We start from the raw sequence: 19,579 nt of genomic DNA, 5'->3' as shown, positions 1-19,579 counted from the left end.
CGCTGCTCGGCAGCTATACACAGAACTTTGCAGGAGCGCCCCACTCGCATTGCTTCGTGACATCAGCTTGTACCACCTGATGCGTGTTGTAAGTCGTACTGAGTGCGATAGTACTTCTGCTGCGTAAAGTGAGCCGCTTGAACAGGTATCCATTGTTTGCAAAATAGCACCCGATTTTTTGCGTGGGCTCTTGAGACAAGCGGCCTGCATTGCACACGTTGCTCTCATGCAAAACAGCGATGTCCGGGTGACGTGCTTTGCCTTGTATTGCATGCATTCATAGGTGGCACAAAATACATCTGGCCACTCTTTGGCACCTTTGCCATACAAGGAGTCTTGTTGCTGCAGAAGTTGCCTCTTCCTTGGAGCAGAGACTTGCGTTCCCTTGGTCACTGCCGATCGATTCTCAGAGCTCCATTTGGGATGCAGCTGAGTCCACCAGCCGTAGTGTGGTAGCAGGTGGCTCTTTGACGCCCGGCCGCCATCCGACCGTGAGGGAAGCCATCAAGGAGGAGGCCTGGTAGGCCGGATTATTCTCTTTGGGTGTAATAGAGATCATGTTTTGGGTGCAATCTGCAATCCAGTGAACTGATTGATGTGGGAAACTGAAGGTGTGATAGAGATCATGTTTTGGGTGCAATCTGCAATCCAGTGAACTGATTGATGTGGGAAACTGAATATATGACTAGCACTTGACGTTTAAACTCATGTTAAGGGGGGGGCTACCTTCGAACACCAACGTTTTTGTTTCTTGAGATAACTGAATGAAATTTTCAGGGTACACTCATGGCATAGACATATGAATAACTACAAAGTTTCATGGAGCTACATACACTGGTACTCAAGTTACAGGAGTATATCAGAATGGTTCACATAGGTTCCTTATGATATGCCTGGAGAACTTGCAAAATGTGTTAGCACTGTCAAATTCATTATGAAGGTTCCTGAATAGGTACCACAGGGCAAGACAGAGCCCTTTTTTTAATTTCCTTGCTGAAAAGTTTTAGCACATCATTGAATTTAGTGTTACTAATTAGACTTGCATTAGCCTAATTTTGATTGCTTATAATAAATTCCAGACTCATGAACTTGAAAAAGTGGGCCTGTCTTGCCCTCAGAAATTTATTCAGGCACACAATAAAAAAAACCTGGTGGGAATCTGATTAGCGGTTCCAGAGATACTGCTTGCATAAGCAGCCACACCAGGAAAAATATTCATTTTGAGAAAACGGCCCTTGAAGTTTTGACACAACATATCTGGGTCTAAAATGTCCCCGCAGAATAGTTAGCGGTGTCTTTGCAGGCTTTCTTTCTCTGCCGCCTCTCAGTCTTCGCTTGACCTCGCTTCTCAGCCTTTCCCATGCGCAGGGCATCTTTTTCCACGGCTCGATGGATGGCTAGGTGGCCAGGTGTGAGCCCCGCAGACAGAGAAATTTCTTTGGTGGCCCTTTGGTTTCCAGCATTGTACCGCATCACTGCATCATTCAGTGCTGTCTCCACTGCAATCAGGGATGCATGCTGCTCCTTGGGCATCAGTGACCACAGAACAGAATGAAATGATTCCGATGCATTTTGAGTCTTCGCTCCCAGGCACCGCTGAAGAAGGGAAGGCTCGGAGAGGCGCTGATAAACAGGCAGCATAGCCTCAGCGACATAGCCTGGCAGATTGTACCTGTGCCTTGGTTGTGGTAAGCCATTTGCCTCAGCAGCCTTGTGGCGGCACCATGAGCCAGCGCCCTCTGGGCATAGGTCGTGGTGAGGCTCCGCATCGGTGGATGTGATGTGATGGTAGGACGCCATCACTGCACGCTGCATTGCTGCCGCGTCATTCGAGTTGTTTCGCAAAGCCCAGCCATAGTAATCCGTCAGCTTGTCGATAAGAGCCTTTGTCAGCCTTCCTTTCCCTCCCAACGCCTTATCACTCTTTTGCACTAGGTTGCGCAGTGCAGCCCCCATCCTTTTCTGCACATGATTGAGGCATTCTTCTTTGACAACTGGGACCAGCCCATAAACATTCTCCTTCACAAGGGCAGAGTAGGTGGCACTGTCTCCATCGGACACAATCGTTGTATAACGGAGGTTGTGCTTTGTCAGTGAACGGGCGAAAAGAATCGAGGCTGCCTCGACCTCCATCCTTCCAGACTTCGCATCGGTGTTTTTTTGGCAGATGTGCTGCTCACGCCAGCTTGAGTACTCGGAGTCTTCAGGTTTGGGTCCTGTTTGACACCCGAGGCACTGGTTTGAGAGGACAACTGCATCCAAGATGAGGCCAGTGTGATACTCTATCACTGCCCCAACTCCAATGTGGGATGTGTGTCCGCGCTTGTGCCAGGTGCCATCATAGACCACAGTAATGTCTCTGGTAAATCCTGGGTCCATTCCCTGGTAAACCTTTTTCACAGCAGCTGCTGATTCTGAATAGAAACTCTCCATGCGTTGAGTCTCTGGGCCCCTGAATGTCTTCTTCAGATGTTCCTGGTATGTCTTGTGATGAAGTCCTCTGTGAGATACATTCATAGCAGCCCAAAAGTCATTTACAGCTGTCTGCCCCTTTCCAATTTGCTTCATAGCCATAATGGCTCGGATGTTCACCTCAAAAGCGTTTCCTGCGTTCTGGCGTGGTGAACTCCAAGAATTAGCAATAATCCCACAATGTGGGCACACCAACTCAAGCTTTGTAGCCAGTCCGAACTGGGTACCTTGTTGAATTGCCAGTCCAGTTGAAAGGCAGCGCTCGCACAAGGTTTTGGAGAGCAGGTGGCCGAACACACACATTTGCACAAGGCAAAAAACCTCATCTTCGGTAGTAGCAGTGGCAGGTGCGGCATCGGGCGACATCGCTTGAAATTTTCGTAGCGTCGCGGGCGTGGCACCGAGTTTGTTTTTCACAGCATTACGTTGTGCCTCCGCCGCCTCTATCTCCTCCGGCGTCAGAAAGTGCGTTTTCACGTGCACGGTCGACGATGCGTCATTGCTCACGGCGACAGACGCGAGAGAGGGTGCCGCGATCGCCGAGGTTGATGCGGTCGGGACAGCAGGCACACTTGAAACGCCGTCTCCTTGCATTGCTGACTCGGAAGGTACGGCGCTGGAAGTGGCAACGCAGACTTCTTCTAGCGGTGTAGCAGAGGCAGCACTGCAGGAAGCGTCTCCGCAATCGCCGGCAACGCGCTTTGCCAACTTCGCCATGCGGACGGCATTCATAGAAAGAAGAAAGAGAGAAAGTGGTGCTGTAGTGGAGGTCTCCGGAATAATTTCGACCACCTGGAGATCCACAGAATAATTTCGACCACCTGGAGTGGTGGCTCAGTGGTTCCGGCGCTCGGCTGCTGACCCGGCAGACGCGGGTTCGATCCCGGCCGCGGCGGCTGAATTTCGATGAAGGCGAAATTCTAGAGACCCGTGTGCTGTGCGATGTCACTGCACATTAAAGAACCCCAGGTGGTCTAAATTTCCGGAGCCCTTCACTACGGCGTCTCTCATAGCCTCAGTCGCTTTGGGACGTTAAACCCCAATAAACCAAACCAAACCAATGATTATATATCAGAATATCAGAATTGGAAGGTATTTAGACGTGAGATATACAAGTATCTAAGCGTACGCACACCCTAGTAGCACAAATTGTTGCTGAAACATTGTACCAATATTGCCTTTTTAGGTTGCACCAACGTGGCTAGCGTCCTCCTTTGGCCATGTCAAGACAACATACATACAGAAACATTGCTGCGATGTTGTCTACAACATTGCATCCATATTTAGCATATGTACAACAACATTGCAGCAAAGTTTCATCCACATTCACAAAACATTAAAATCAAACATTAGTCACGTCGCCATAACATTCAGGGGACATGCTTGTGCAGCACACATGCAGTTCATACTAGACGAAGTTCCATGAAAATATGCTGCACTAAAAGACAAGACTAAAGGAGGGCATGTAAACATTGTAGCTGCAGTTTAGTATTCTTATTTAGGGCAGTTCTTTTTACATAATGCAGTGTTCTCGGAACACATGGCAGGAAGCAGTAAAATGATAGCTAGTTTAAAAAGGTGCTTGGGCTATAAGAGACGCCATAGTTGAGTTCCCTGCATAATTTCAACCACCTGAAGTTCTTTAATGTGCACTGACATTGCGCAGTACATAGGATATTGCATTTTGCCTCCATCGGAATGTGGCTCTTGTAGTTCGGATTAAGCCCACATCTTCGGGATCAGCATCCAAGTGCCCTAACCACAGCTGCAGGGTGGTATGTAAAGTACACTTTGCTGGAAAAAAATATATTTATCATGAACAAGTTTTTCCTGTCAGTTATGAAATATAAAACGAATGAATAATGCTTTTCTGATCTCAACCACACTTTCATACAAAGTGGGACAAGCAAGGTGTAATTGTAGCAGAGAAAGGTTTGGTTTGTGGGGGTTTAACATCCCAAAGCATCTCGAGCTATGAGAGAGGCCGTAGTGAAGGGCTTCGGAAATTTCAACCACCTGGGGTTCTTTAACGCGCACTGACACCGCACAGCACACAGGCCTCTGGAATTTCGCCTCCATCGAAAAGCGGCCGCCGCAGCCAGGATTCGATCCCGCATCCTTGGGCACAGTAGTCAAGCGCCTAACCACTGCATCACCCCGGCGGGGCTGTAGCAGAGAAAGACTGACATACAAACAAAAATATTTATTACTAAAAAAAAAATGTTTGGCACTTAACAAATACAAAGATCAGAACAATACCAACAAACTGTGTCAATGAAAGTTAAAAGCTGGTGAAGAACACAAGGAAAAAGATGACGTCACAGTAAAACTAAAGCTCTCATTTAGTTGCATGAGAAGTGCTGGTAAAACAATGCATACACCAAGTAATGAAATACAAAATTCAAGGTGACACTGGCTGACAGAACCATTACAAATACAGGTTACGGTAAACAAACCATGCATTGAAGCTGGCAAAATAAAGCTTGGTAGCAATTTGCCATGTTGTAGACATATGCCTAATACAGCTCCAATCACAATGCTACATTCACTAGGAAACAAAGCACGGCAAAATTTCTCAACACCAAGTGTGAGTCCGAGAAGCTACTGGCATTTCAAAATACTGATAAGAACAGTATAAGCAATGATCAATTCAAACAGAAAGCAATGAAATTGCTGAAGCATGAAATTCTGACTGCTTTACTACAGTGAGTTTGATGGTGATGTAGTGTAGGAAGCACGAGTGCAGGGGACGGGGCCAGTAGAGCCAGACAACTACATCACCGCACCGTCCTCGGGCGGTGTTTCGGACCAATAAAAATGATGAGGACCCTTTTTTTACCTGCCAGCCAGCATGTCACTTTCCTACACAAAGAGCTCCCCAACAGTTATCTCATTCCAGATGCTACTGGCAGATGGCTTGGCAATGCAGCTTTGTAAGGCTCTATCGGCCACTGAGTGGCATACACCACTTTTGTTCTTGACAGTATGTTAAAATGTTCAATGTGCAAAGTCATCAGACAAAATATTACTATTTTAACTGCCCAGGTTACTAAAAAAGTGAAAAAAAAAGAAAGATACAAGCTTGGTTTAAAAGAAAAGCAATAAAAAGCACACAAACAGCATAGTATAAAGGGGTAATAATAAATAAATATTGCAATGATACCAGTTCACTACACCGGTTAAATATTGCTTCTAAAGACTAGAGGCAGCGACTAGCAGCACATACACAGAGAACAATTAAGATTCTTCTTTTATGAAAAGAATACAAGCTTGCCTGCACATGGCACAGCAGAAAGAAGCAACAGATTAGTATGCGAATAAAAACAGTAAACATTTGCTGCAACAACACTGATTCACCACAACAATGAAATATTGCTGGCAGGAACTAAAGGTAGTGATAGCAAGTAGGCACATTGATAAAAAATCTAAACAAAGCTGGCTTAAACAATGAACAGCATACAGACAGCACAGCATGAAGTGGTAATAACAAATAAATGCTGTAATGATACCAGTTGACCACACCAGGTAAATATTGCTGCCAGGGACTCGAGGCAGTGAGCACACTTAGAAAACTTGTGATCAATGTTTCATGAATAAAAAGATGCAAGCCTGCTTCCAGAAAGCACAGTGAAGCAGAAACAATAAACGGTACATGAACAGTAATGACAAATCTTATCAGCAATAACAGTTTCACCACACCAGTTATATAGTGCTGCTAAGGAATAGAGGTAGCAACATTGCCTGCATAAACCTTAACATTGATGTACTGCTCTTCATTCCACTGGTTCCATGTCAGCTTCAGCCCTTACCAATCTGGCGATCTCCCTGAAACATAAAGGAAACAAGCTGCTTCTTGAAAGAAATGATGCTTTCTGTGACACCAAGAATTAACACGTATACCTCATTTTAAGCTCTGAAAGGTAACCAGAGAAAAATAGCTTTATCATTAAGCACTTGAGGTGCAACATATACCACAATATATATCGTAGCCTTTGAAAGTCACCATAAATTTACTTTTCGGACCATGCTGCAAAACGTGGACTCAAGTGTAAACAGCAAGAGCATGTTTACATTTTCTTTACAACTAAATATGCCCTGTTAAATACCATTGACAGAATGTACTGTTGGTAATGCCACAGAAAGAAATACAAGAAATGCTCAGTGTATTTGCGGCCTTTAGGAAGTATGCACACACCCTTCAGTCTGGTGCATGGCTTAAATGAGCTTGCAGCTTGGGTTCTTTTGGTCCAACATGAATGCCGCAAAGAGGTGACAGCAAGAGAAAAGAAAACACGAATAGCCTCTATTTGTTGTTTGAACGAGAACAACATACACTCTGTCATTCTTTTAAACAGCCTGTCATGAAACGTCTGCTTCGCGAAAAGTTTGTCTTAATATAAAACAGCATGACTTCTCGACTTCTCTTTTACTTATGCAGACCATTCACAAGCAATTACTTCTTCATGCTGTGTGGCAAGTGGGTAAGCAGCATATAGTGGAAGCTCATTAATTAGCCAGTGCCATGACAAGCAATGCGGCGGCTGCCTCCTCTCTGCTCCGCATGACCTTCAAGACATGCAACTACAGTAAAAGCTCATTATTTCAACCCCCATTAATTCAAATATCCGAGTAATTCAAATTGTCAGCACTGCCCCACAGCCAACACCCATCTACTATGTCTCGAATGCTTGCCAATTCAGGCATTACAGGTCTCGCAATGATTAATCCCAATGGGATTTCAAAAGCAGGGCGCATTTAGGTATTATTCACACAGAACTGTTTGTGAAAATGGCTTTTTTCAATCATGAACTGCATTCTGCAGAGATGACTATGCATCTCTGACATATGCACAACAGCAAGAGTGACAAATGGATGGCCTTAATTCTGACCCAAAGTATGCCAAACACTTAATTTCGGCTTCACTTTTAATAGCTTCGGCTGCTGGCTGCGCATCAGCAAGCCAACCAAGCCTAGCTGCATGCCATTTTGGATGCTCACCGACAGCCGTGTTGGTGGCATTGATTATTTCCCTTGCTTCCACCCGCATGGTTCTTTCATTACACCGACACTGTGTGTTTAAGTGCCAGCCAGATGCTGTGCAGTCAAGCCTCCTCAAACTAGGTGAAGCTCCTTGTGAGAGGGAACCACCACTACCGTCTTGCACTATAGGAACAATGCCAAGGAGACTTGCACCATTTTAGAGCAGTTTTGCACTCATGCTCTCCATAGTGTGCGCACGACACAGCATAAATGCAAATGCAAAAAATTGCTATTGTCATGCTGTTCTCCAGCAGGTGACCATTCCAAGTCTTTTACCAAATAAATATATTTTGATGCAAGCAGTTCTTGTAAATTTTTTTAGCTTATTGGATAATTAAAACTTCAAATAATTCAGATATTTTTTTCCAGCCTCTGAAGTTTAAATTATTAAACTTTACTGCATACAAATGATTATAAGGTGAAGGCAATAAGCCCTAGAACTATTCTTAAGAAAAAGCAACGACAGAGAGGCAGAATTTGTGAAACCATACAGTGTGGTAGAACACTAAAGAAATGTGCAAACGCCAGCATTTATCTTAATTTGCTGTAAGGAGCTATGAAAAAGAAAAAAACTGAAAAAAATTTCATACCGCTTTTTGCATCTAGAAGGAGCATACCGCAGCCAGTCTGCTACGCACATTTGAATCTGGCAGTCCGTTGCTTTCGGAAATGAGCTTCGAAGTGTCTCTGCAAGAAATAGCACAATTTAATTGCTTCCAGAGACCTCTGGAGTACTTGCACTCCATTACAAATACTTGCACAGTTGAGTATTACAATGGTCCAATTTTGGCCACTTTCAAAAGAAAACATACTATTCATAAATGTTAAGCGTTAAGAAACAGTCAGAAACAAACAATTTATTTTACTCTAATATCAAAGCTACTTACTGAGTGCTCAGAATGGTGTTTTCTGTCCACAATATGCCTATACTGCTCAATGGCAGCAAAACATACTGTGTACAATTTTTTTTCATGAAAATTTTTCATCAATAACGCGCCTATTTTGGAACACTATAAGGTGAACCTGGTTTTGCATGCTTGTAGCAAATATAACAGCAACTGTACACAAGGGCGTCCGCAGAATTTTTTGCAGGGAGGGGCCCCATTGGTTGTTGGCGCCGGAGGGGGGGGGGCGTATATTCGTAGCAAAAAGGCACTATTTGCGGAGTAATTTTATTTATTTATATATGAATAAAAAAATAAGTAAAATACGCACATGAAAGAAAAATTACAAACAGCAAATTAAAGCGCGGCTAGGAGAGATACATTAAAGTTTATCAACGAAAAAACAATTAAAATTAATAAAAAATACAAAAAGATACTATCACTTCGTGGAGAAGTGCTCAGTCTTGCTGCATACGGGTTCTCGACTCACCCGGATTGATGACCAGCACACAGCACAATATGTTCACAAACACGCAACTACAGTCACTCAGTCAGTCTTCCTTGAACAGCAACTGTAGGCGCCTCGGATTTTTCTGGGCGAATTGTGTAATTACACGGGCGATAAATTCATTTCTGTGCTTCACTACACGCTCTCGGTGCATACTCATCATACACATTGAATGGAAAAACGGTTGAACGCGTACGTTGAAAACAAAAGACAACTATATATACAACAAAAACTTCTTTACAAGATAAATGCACGCTCGCCGCTTCATACACCTCGCTCCATTTTGCTCGCGCGTCCGCACAGTCGAGCAACCGCACACACACTGCTCGCCGCTCGTCGTTTTCTCGTCCGCTGTCTTGGTTGTTCTGACCTTCGTTGACAACCGGCCACTAAAAACACTGAAGCACAAACACAGAGGCGCGCACACGTGCAAGGGCTTACTTGCCGCAATATCCCCGAATGCGCACTTTGGGGGGTGAAAGGAACGCCGCGCGACTTCCGAGGGGAAGGAACACTCGCCACTCCGGTCGGAAAATTTGTTGTTGTGTTTTTATGGGGTTCAGAGCCCCAAAACGCATCAGGCTATGAGGGACGGAGTAGTACAGAGTTCCGGATAATGTCGACCACCTGGGTCTGGGTCTCTTTACCGTGCACTGACACGCACAGTACATGGGCGCTGTTGTGATTTGAGACCCAGCCAGAGGTTACAGGCGAGCCAGGCAGGCGCCATCGGTCTGCGTTGACCAAAGGCGCTGGTTTTCGGAGAAGACGCAAGAAACGCTGGTGTGGGGGCGCCTCTGGAGACTGCGTCGCCGTGAACAAAAGCAGCTAATCCCCTTTGCCGAAGATTCTGAAAGCGGCGCTTCTACCGAACTGCGCTCTCCCGTGGATCGGAGGAGACAGCGAGCGGCGGCTGCGGCGCCAACCCACCGCCCGCTTGACCCTGAGCAGCCCGACAAAGCGGGGGTGGATACGGCTGATTTGTCCTTGAAGAATTCATCGGTGGCCGGCGTACGAACGTATCCTGATTATAGCGAGCGACGAAGGCGAAAACAAGATGCTCTGTGCACTGTCTGCCTCCGTGCCGCTATCTCTCTAGAGATCAAAGAAACAGACACCGATCGTAAGAAGGCTCAAACACATGCTCGCCGATGCCGCTGTATGTCTGCAACAGGTCGTCTTTTAGTAGAGCTAACGATGGCGTGGTTTGAAAACGGCGGAACGACGCCCGCCCGGACGCGGCATTTCGCAGATGTGACCCAAAGCGTGGAAGCGGGGCTGCTTTTACCCTTTTGGCTGAGCGCACCACCGCCCCTGGCGTGCGGACATCACTCACGGTTCGAGTGAGTGATTTTCCAGGGGGGTGCAGCCGCCCCCCCTTGCCCCCCCCCCTCCGGACGCCCATGACTGTACATGCACTTAGGTAGAAAGTTTGTGATCATTCTGGTAAAGCAGTGGCAGCCAACATGAGGCGAGTGCATTTGCTAAAAGGAAGACAGTGTGCAGTGTGACATCCCTACATACAGAACTAATTTGCATGCCTCATGTGAAGTGCCCTGCACATTTCTAGCATGATTTTTGGCAGATGCAATAAAGCAACATAAACAGCATGTAGACATGCTCTAGGCACGTTTGTTTCACACGAAAAAAGATTCCTTATATTTTTTTTGGATACATGAAAGACCAGACGACCTAGACCCCAAGGCTGCTATCATTAAATGCAGGTAAGCCCTATGAGAACACATTCTAACTTCATTTGTTTTCTCTTTTTATACTAGCAAGCTGCAATGTACAGACTCATTCTTCACAACAAGATGCCACAGATTAGATAACAGAGCTATGTAAACAACTCACAAGGTTTTGTGCCAGTAATAACTGACATGCCAAATAGTTTTGTGTACAGATGCATGAGTAGACTGTGGTTGTTAAAATTCTGAGCCGACAGACTGGGAAATATTAAACATTTGCCCAGAGCACATAAATAAAAGTAGAGCAAAGAGTACCTGTTATGACAAGAAGCAGCTGAAGGCCAATAAATGACCGCTTCCCTTTTCTTCCGGTCAGCGAGAAGTCTCGTGCCAAGCTGTCACAAATGCACTTTTTCATAACCTGACGTAAGGCATCTTTAAGTGATGATCCCCCTATGAGTGAGAGGTGTGCCACCTTAAAATAGAAACGTGCACAATGGTGAAATAGTGACAACAAAAAGAAAGGGTACTTAATAATTGCAAAAAAACCTAAAGGCTAATGACTCTAGCACTATGCTTCTACGGAATGGAAGGTTGGATGAGTTGGAAGCTGCTTATGATGAAAAAGGGGGGCGGGGGCCGCAAACAAAACGGAGACAAGGAAAGAAGACAAGAGGACGAGCGCCCTGTTGTCTCCTTTCCTTGTCTCCGTTTTGTTTGCGGCCCCCCCTTTTTCATCATGGACCATGCTTCTAAAACCAAGGAAGCTTGTAATAAACTATTGCAGTATAGAACTACTGACTACACATTCAAGTTCAAATGCCACTGTGACTTTGCAATACTTAACAGTTGTTCATCTGAGTTATAAATGGTTAGGAACATCATTTACAATAATTTCAATGCTGCACTCACTAGGTCAGATCTCTTTTTTGCAACACAGAGGTGCTGCTCAAGTTGTTCAAGTCTTGAGTGCGTTGAAAGAGGAAGCAAGTCGAGAACAGTGCTATCCACGGGTTCTGCTGCTGCTGTCGATGGCTGCAAATGCAGCACGATGGTGTTCTGTAGGTTCTTAAGTATTTTCAGCTGCTCATTCATCAAGACTGTCATTTCCTTCAGCATTCTGATGGTCTTCAGCTGCAATGCTAAAAGATGTGAACACCAAATCTCCATTAGAAAAACAGAACATTACCATCACTGGAAGCTCATTAATATTTGCTAAGCGAATTTCTAAAGTGCTCAGAATGCCTGTAAAGAGTTAAGGAACACAAACACTGCAGTGACAAATCATGAAAATTAGGGGCTGCCTGATCATTATCATTAAGCAAACATTCTTTGTTGAGAAGCACATTGTAACTTTAAAGCAATGCCCTGACACATACTACGTCAAAAATATGCCACTGCAGATGTAAGTTTATTATGTATTAAGTTACATCTGTTTATCTACTGTGCTCTCAAGACTGCCTTGAAATGAACCTCCATGATGCTATCATTCTGCATATATGCAATTGTGATAAACACTCCTGCTGCTAAGGCAAGCAAGTTATCAGATTTGCAATGGTATTATGATCATATGATGTGCACATTATCACATAATTTATGAATAATGACTGCAGCACTCACAGTTTCTATGTGATTTGCCTTGCTGGGGTGCTTGACTGTCTTCGGTAGGTTGCTGCAAGGTGGTCGCAGGAGACCGTCTGATTGAAGAAGCTGTAGTCGCTAGTGGAGATAAGGCATGCTCCTTGGATTTGGCTATTTTCGGCGGCAGTGGCTGCGGAACAAAAATAGGGCTTGGATGTGGCAAGTCTGCAAAAGGCACATCATAAGTGTTTCCTTCACTGTCACTTTCATCTGAAGAAATCAGGCGTTGCACTGGCCTCCTCTTCCTTTTCTGCCGCACATTTTCAGGTTCAGAACCCAGGTCAGATGTCAGCGTAGCTTGTAGTTCCTTCTTTCTTGCCAGATCGTAGTTATCTAATAAACATTAAACAGTGCAAAATCAAAATATCACCAAATGCTTTGTCATCTTGCAAGGAATACAAAAAACCTAGATACTAAAAAATACTGGCTTAAATGACAGTACAGTAAGTAGCCTTTACTTGTCAACTTTCAGAGTAATATAAACTGAAAGCTAAATGACTAAATACCAAAACTCATAATATAGAAAAAAAAAGCAGGTAACCTAGAATCAGTTCTACACACGCTTTTAGCGGGGAAGTGAAAGGGAAATGAGGGGCTCGTTATGAAACATGAATGAAACAAACCAACAGTTGGCAAGGCCAAGGAAAGCGTAGGGGATTTCTTTTTAAATTTTGGTTTTTGCTATTGACCAGAATTAGTGCTGTAATCATTTTGGAAACAAAGGTAATTAACCACAAAGTAGAAGGAAAAACAACACGCCAGTGGTGGGAACCAAACCCACGACCTCCGAATATCACGTTGAGTGCTCTTCCAACTGAGCCACATCAACGGCTCTTGCTACTCTTTAGGGTATTAATGTTGCCTGTAAACAAACCTCGAGAGTGTTCACCAGCACCACCCTTCTTTCAGTTCCCTGCTAATAGCTAACGAGGGTCTCAATTCTGGCAGTCTTGAAGCCATAGGCAGCATAAGAGGGTTCTCGCAGTTTCCGCCCTCTCTGTCGATCACGCTCTACATGAAGCTGGCAGTAACACAAGACGTTCCATGTCCACTGCTAAGGAGAAGGGTGGCACTGGTAACACTCTTAAGGTTTGTTTACAGGCAGCATTAATACCCAAACAAGTAGCAGGTTGGACAGTCGTTGATGTAGCTCTCGGAAAAGCAACGGACACGATATTCACAGGTCGTGGGTTCGGTTCCCACTATAGGAGGTATTCACTGAGGCCGCGCTACCAGACGGCGCGAGCGTCGTCGCGGCAGGCGCGCCATGTTTGCGGTCGTTTCAGGCCAGCTCGCGCAGTGTCACGGTGCGCCGTGAGGTACCCGGCCTGAACTGTTAATGATCCGTAACATATTTGTACGTTGTTGAATACGTCAGCGACCACTTATCTTTGTGGAGCGCGTATTGTGCATGAAGTTTGCAGCAGAATTCTTCTGCGCCGTAATATAACCGAGCTGCCTCAACTCGGCAGCAAAACTGGCTGGCTGCGCTGCACGCAAGAACGTACACGACTTGCAGCTTTTAATATCAGTTGATAACTGTCAGCTAGTCATGCAGGGCACATCGTGGATAAACAGCATGATTAATTACCGAAATTCCAGAACTGCCACCGCAGAAATTGATAATTCAAGCGCCTAGCTGTAGTCCGCGAACTGCTGACGCTTCTCAGACGTACGGTCTTTCAGCAGAAAGGCAAAGCGTCATAGCTGCCTTATTTACCCGACAGAACGGCCAAACAAATACTGCCATGCGCTCGCAGCACGAACGGCAGACACAGCGAGAATGTTTTGCAGTTTTGATTGTATAGCTACATAGCGCTGCTTCGTATGCACAAGACCGTTTTCGCAGCTACGCAGTGTGCAGCCATTCCGCTAGATTCAGTTGTAACACGCCACTTTCAGCAGGTAGAGATGACAAGTTAAGCTACAGCTAAGTGAACAGACCCTTCGAATTACTCACCTCTTCAAAAACGGCACTTCGGCCGTCGGCACCGCGGACGTCGGCACCCACAGCACGACTCTTGGACTCACCCGCTTGTCAAGTAATTGCACCCTCTCATAGGTTTATATCCTTTAATTCCTTGGCCTGCCAGCAAACTTAAGCCGTGCACAAGGTGGGCCTCGATACCGGTGAATTCAACGCGCGGCAGCAGTCTTGTATACGTCGCACACCATGCCGGTGCCTCCGCATTCCTACGGGGGGTCGACCTTTTCACAAAGTAGAACCTTCTGAGCGTGCCCGCTCTTTTCTGCTTCGCACAGTTCACGGAATATTCACTCAGTCACGCGGCGGCACGGGTCGGACAGAAATTACGTGCGGCGAGACGCGAAATACACTCACATTTCACCCATCACCAGCTATTCAAACGCTGCCGCTGGCTGCGGCGGCCGCGCGCGCGACCACCAACATGGCGAATGCCGCGCCGGCCGCTAGCGCCCCTTGCGGATGACGTCATGTGAATACCTCCTATAGGAGTGTTGTTTTTCCTTCTACTTTGTAGTTAATACCTTTCTTTCCAAAATGATTAAAGCACTAATTCTGATCTATAGCAAGAACCAAAATTTTTTTAAAAACCTGCGCTTTCCTTGGCCTCACCGACTGCGGGGTTCTTTCATTCTACACACATTGACACACATAGCTATGTAAAAGCTACAGAATTGTGACACTACAGCCTATGCTACACAGATTTGCACTGATCAGCAGCTGTACACACAGAATTACTAAAATTGTATATTTCTGTGAAGCCTACCTGAGAATATTTCAGGCTTCCCTTTTAAGAGCAAGTCAAAGCGTGGCTCAGTAGCACTCAGAGCCAGTCTCATATCAGCTGCCGGGTCAGAGCCGGTGACGGTTCTCGCGGAACACAAGAAGACAGCCCGCGGAACCCCTGTGTTCCGCGGAACCCAGTTTGAGAACCCCTGCTCTAGATCAAACGCTTACGGGACGCGACTGTGCGAAAAAAAAATATGGCTTTGGCTCAACTCGGCTGAGCTAAGCCGGAGCGAAAAGTAACCGAACCAGTGGCCGATGTCGACGCCCGCGGAGATGGCAACATCCGCTGCCCTTCTGTGTAGTGGCAGCCTTCACGACACTTTTAGTTGGCCGTGCCCTAGCGTCCCTCAGGGGTGCGCAGAGGGGGCGCGTGTAAACAGTATTGCCATCTAGTGACAAGAAGTCAAAGCACATCAACGCTGGGTTGAAGAAATTTTCATCCGTAATTACTGATAACGAGGGTGGGTGCGTTGCGAGCCTTTTTTATTCCAAGGTGAAAAACTATGCAAATCGAAAAAAATGTGACAAGTGACTATAAGCTAGAGAACTGCTGCGCCAGGTGTCGTTCCTGCGAGGAATAAACACTGCATTTAGTTAGGCCATAGTCCTTCAATGTTAGGCCTAAGAGCTTGAAAATCGCCAAATTATCTGAAAAACAGGGGCTAGTTATCGCATATACTAAGCGAAGGCGAGAGTGTGTGAAACAAACGCGAACTGCTACCATTTGAGCGAGCTATCGTGTCGAAGAATCCTCAGGCGACATGCATTTATTCCGAAGCGGGCAAGCAGGGCGCCGCCATCTTGTCAACGCATCCCGCAACGTGTCCGTAGCGCGCGCACGCTACGGTTTGTAGCATGCGTACGCCCGCAACTCGCTGCAAGCCCAATTAAAAGTGTCGATTTGTGGCATATGCTTCAGTGAATTTAGCTGCGCGCGCGTCACCGGCGCGCACCCTTTCGTTCCTTTGCGGTAGCCGTTATCGCCGCTCTCTCTCCCTCTCTTCCCCCCTTCCCTCACGTTAAGCATGCCTATAAAAAGGCACCCAGCTTTGGCAATAAACGAGGTTCGGCTCTCCTTACTGACCAGCGCGGCTTCTGTACTTGGCGCGCCTCAGGGAGACCGTTGCGTTGCCTGTGCCGCTGCTTCTCCAAACGTACCTCCCGTTCTTCATCGGTTTCATCAAATCCACGAGCCCGCTTTCGCAACTTCTCTAGCCAACGCGGTTTCGTGACGCTCTCTGTCGTAGGGATCACTAGAACCTACCCGGCTCCTCGAGGAACTCGTCCCGGTGACCGGCGAGCGTTGACTTTAATTCAGCAAGAGTGAATCACGTGGTTAGACACGCGACACAACTATCGAGAGCGAGCGGTCTGAGTGGCGGTCGGCGCAGCGGCGGAACGAGTGGCGACTAGCCACGTGGTGTGACGTTACAGCCATATCTGCGGCGAGCCTCCAGCTAGAGGTCAAATCCAAGCGTAATTTGACCTTCAGCTTTGCATGCTAGAAGGGGCGCTTTTCGTTCCAAAATTATTGCGGCGCAGTCACGTAATCCGGTATCCTGAAATATGTAAAGTATAAGGGAACTGGATGCTCTATCCGCTGGTAACAATAACGCACGACTGCGTCGCGAAGCAGAGCTACAATGATTTTTTTCCGTGAACACGCGTCCCGTAAACTTTTGATCGCGATAGTATCGTTAAAGCGTATTTGTAAAAGCCTAAAGCAGTTATATGTCGACTAATTAAGGGCTGCCTTTGGTGTCACTGCAAAATGTTCATTGTGGCCATTTGTTGCGCCTTTCATTTTTCTATTGGAACGTTGAATTGCTCATTTCAATTTTTTTTCTCCCTCTAAAGCAGTCCAATTTTATGGCAAGGTTTTGCAGTTTACTGGCGTGTTTCGCGCCGCCGCGATGGCTCAGTGGTTATGGTGCTTGGCTGCTGACCCGAAAGACGCGGGTTGAATCCCAGCCGCGGAGGTCGAATTTCGATAGAGGCGAAGTTCTAGAGGCCCGTGTACTGTACGATGTCTGTGTACGTTAAAGATCCCCAGGAGGTCGAAATTTCAGGAGACATTCACTGCGGTGTTCCTCATAGCCTGAGCCACTTTGGGAGGTTATGTCCCCATAAACCATGTCGGGTTTCGCACGGCGAGAATTGAATAAATTTCTTCTTCGTGGCAAAACTTATGGAAACACCTCCCCGCTTTCTTTCTTTCCGGGAGATTCCATCGAAGTCGGTGTTACGTTTAGTAGATTTTTTTTTTGCCCTGGCCTCCGAGAAAGTATCTTCCAGTCAGAGATACCAATACACTTTAAAGAATCAAACTCTGTGTCCGCCTTTTTAGCCATAATTACAAAACAAGAACTGCATGATATAATCATTAGCTTTAAGCGAAATAAACCTCCTGGTATTGACTTCTTGTGAGCAAATTTGCTCTAAAGGAACTTCGAGGCACTGTCTGATGTTCTGATTTTCATGTGAAATGGTTTTCCACACACTGCACTTTTCCCAGATGAGCTAAAAAGATGATATGAAGAACTATCGACCTATCTCTATCTCGCCTATACTTTCCCATATAATCGAAAACTTTCTTTTGAGATTTATGTCATCCTTTGTAAACAAATTTTTCATTTTGTCAACCCATCGTTTTGTTCTGTTCCCGGTCGGGGTACTGTAACTCTTCTGGAAGAGTTAGGGAAGGGAACTGGAAACGATCCTCATTTATAGGCCGCAGCAGTGATTTCCCTTTGTCATATTTGATATGAGTGTTGGAGCAATAAACGTTGCTATTCCTACACGACACAGGAACGCCACGATTAAAAATTAAAACTAACATGCGCTTCTCCTCTATCCTCAACACTCCCCCTTAATTTCAATTCCTGCGGCGACCTCTGGGCTTCGGGCAATCTTACGGCAGTACAGACTCACTCATTTACTCTCTAAGAGCCACAGTACTCATTTGGTAATTACCAGCTTCGTCTCTTCCTGGCATGCGTCTGCTTTGTGCAAGAGTGTATTTCAACCTAAAACCGTGAACGAAGGACAAACGCGCACATACACTAAGGAAGCATTTGAGGCCCGAAACCGAAACAAAAACTACATGCATTTTTTTACCACATGCGAAAGAGGGCGCTAGAGAACGCGCGTCGCTTCTCTCGCTCTCTGCTTCTCAGTCTCTCCCTTCGGGCCTCGCTGGGCTCACAATGGGTGAATTCGGCGGTCGTAAGCCGTGGTGGAGTTTGTCATCAGCAGTCGCCAGAAAGGTAAAGTACCGCTACATTAACTGTGTACCACTGATTACGGCCCGCTGCTGGTGAAAATGCGCGCACGCCAGCGCGTAGAGAGACGCTACTCAAAATGCCGCGCCGTTTGTGCCGCGCTTGCTGCTGCTGTTGCGCTGGTGCCAGCTTTTGACGGCTCTGAGATAAACCATCATCCTCCAATTGAGCTAAGCGCTGGCTTTCTCTCATGGGTTCGCGTCTGGTGTGAAAGCTGTTGCTTGTCGAGCGTTTGACACGCGAGCGACCAAAGTCTCGCTGCGCACTAGTACACGAGCGTTTGTGTGAGCTAACACGTCCGCTCGCGTACTAGCGGCATGTTGGTTCCTCCGCATGTGTTGGGTGGCTGTCCCGAGATGGGGTAGGCTTCGCTGCAGTGCTCCGGCGGGCGCGCCTTGCCCCTCACACCCCGGCAAGGAAGGAAATCTCCTCCGCATCCTTTTTCGCAGCTATTTCCAAACAAGGCCATGGCGCTAGGGTGCCAGATTTGGCAGTGCGGTTCCGCTTCGCCCTCTCCGCGTGAAGGAAAGAGCAAAAATCGGCGCAGTGCCCGGCGCGCGACTGCAGCTGGGCCCTTAGGTTTGTTGTGGCATTTCTTGCGCGCGTTATCTGTTGGAGCGCGTTCTGCCAGCGTAGAATACGCTCCAATACTCTGGAAGACAGAGGTGTGCTAAAAAAGAAGAAAATCTTGTACACTGATCGTCGACCACGATAATTACGCTCCGATCTATGAAATAGTTAATACGACGTCGTGATGTATGTCGGTTTCGGTTGCGTTTCCTATCGTGAGTAGATAAAAGCTCCCTTGCCTGTCCGTCTTGACTATGTTGAAGGCTACTGGTTTCTTTGCAAACTTGCAGCCTTGGGCTTCAAGTTTGCAATTCGTACGCCTTTTAAAGGGATGTATTTATTCAATGCGGTTCATTACACGTAAGCAAATAGCCAAAGAAGAAAAGCAAAGCCCCTCTCTTTTGCCTGCCGCGGCGTGTATGCGCGGTGTGTATAAACACGTAACACGCTTTTCTTGGAGTTATGCGTGGATTTTGTGTTTGGTGTTTTTTCCGCTGCTGTTTTCTTTGCTGCTGCTAGAAGATGTTGCTTTGAAAATCTCCTGCTTAGGTGAGAATTCTGACTGGTAAAACTGTTCTAGGGAAGAAGTTCCCAGTTTATTCCTGTTAAATGGTTCCAGTTAGTATATAAAGTGTGAACTTGTTCCTTAAGCCGCCGCGGTGGCTCAGCGGTTATGGTGCTCGGCTGCTGACCCAAAAGACGCGGGTTCGATCCCGGCCGCG

At 46.4% G+C, this 19,579-nt stretch overlaps 2 protein-coding genes across 3 annotated transcripts; both read right to left on the bottom strand.

The window, feature by feature from the left end:
* Positions 1 to 1,263: 1,263 nt before the first annotated feature.
* On the bottom strand, positions 1,264 to 3,227 carry LOC149357378 (uncharacterized). The gene has a single exon (XM_089577917.1). The coding sequence runs from the start codon at positions 3,202 to 3,204 to the stop codon at positions 1,264 to 1,266; it is 1,941 nt and encodes a 646-aa protein (XP_089434043.1). The 5' UTR covers positions 3,205 to 3,227.
* A 4,560-nt stretch (positions 3,228 to 7,787) lies between these two features.
* On the bottom strand, positions 7,788 to 15,387 carry LOC149357377 (uncharacterized). 2 transcript variants are annotated; one of them, XM_089584552.1, is made up of 5 exons: positions 15,253 to 15,387; positions 12,213 to 12,566; positions 11,505 to 11,734; positions 10,908 to 11,067; positions 7,788 to 8,199 (listed from the first exon to the last, which is right to left on the bottom strand). In XM_089584552.1, exons 1-5 carry the CDS (start codon positions 15,287 to 15,289, stop codon positions 8,018 to 8,020), a joined length of 963 nt encoding a protein of 320 aa, XP_089440678.1. In that variant the 5' UTR covers positions 15,290 to 15,387; the 3' UTR covers positions 7,788 to 8,017. The 2 variants fall into 2 exon arrangements, with proteins under 2 accessions (XP_089440678.1, XP_089440677.1); XM_089584551.1 differs by lacking the exon at positions 15,253 to 15,387 and adding an exon at positions 14,984 to 15,139.
* Positions 15,388 to 19,579: the final 4,192 nt, after the last annotated feature.

The sequence above is a fragment of the Amblyomma mixtum genome, chromosome 3 (genome assembly GCF_055824585.1).
Source record: "Amblyomma mixtum isolate Tamu chromosome 3, ASM5582458v1, whole genome shotgun sequence".
Classification (NCBI taxonomy): Eukaryota; Metazoa; Arthropoda; class Arachnida; order Ixodida; family Ixodidae; genus Amblyomma; species Amblyomma mixtum.
The sequence above is the reverse complement of the archived record's forward strand: the minus strand, read 5'-3'. Positions and strand labels throughout refer to the sequence as shown.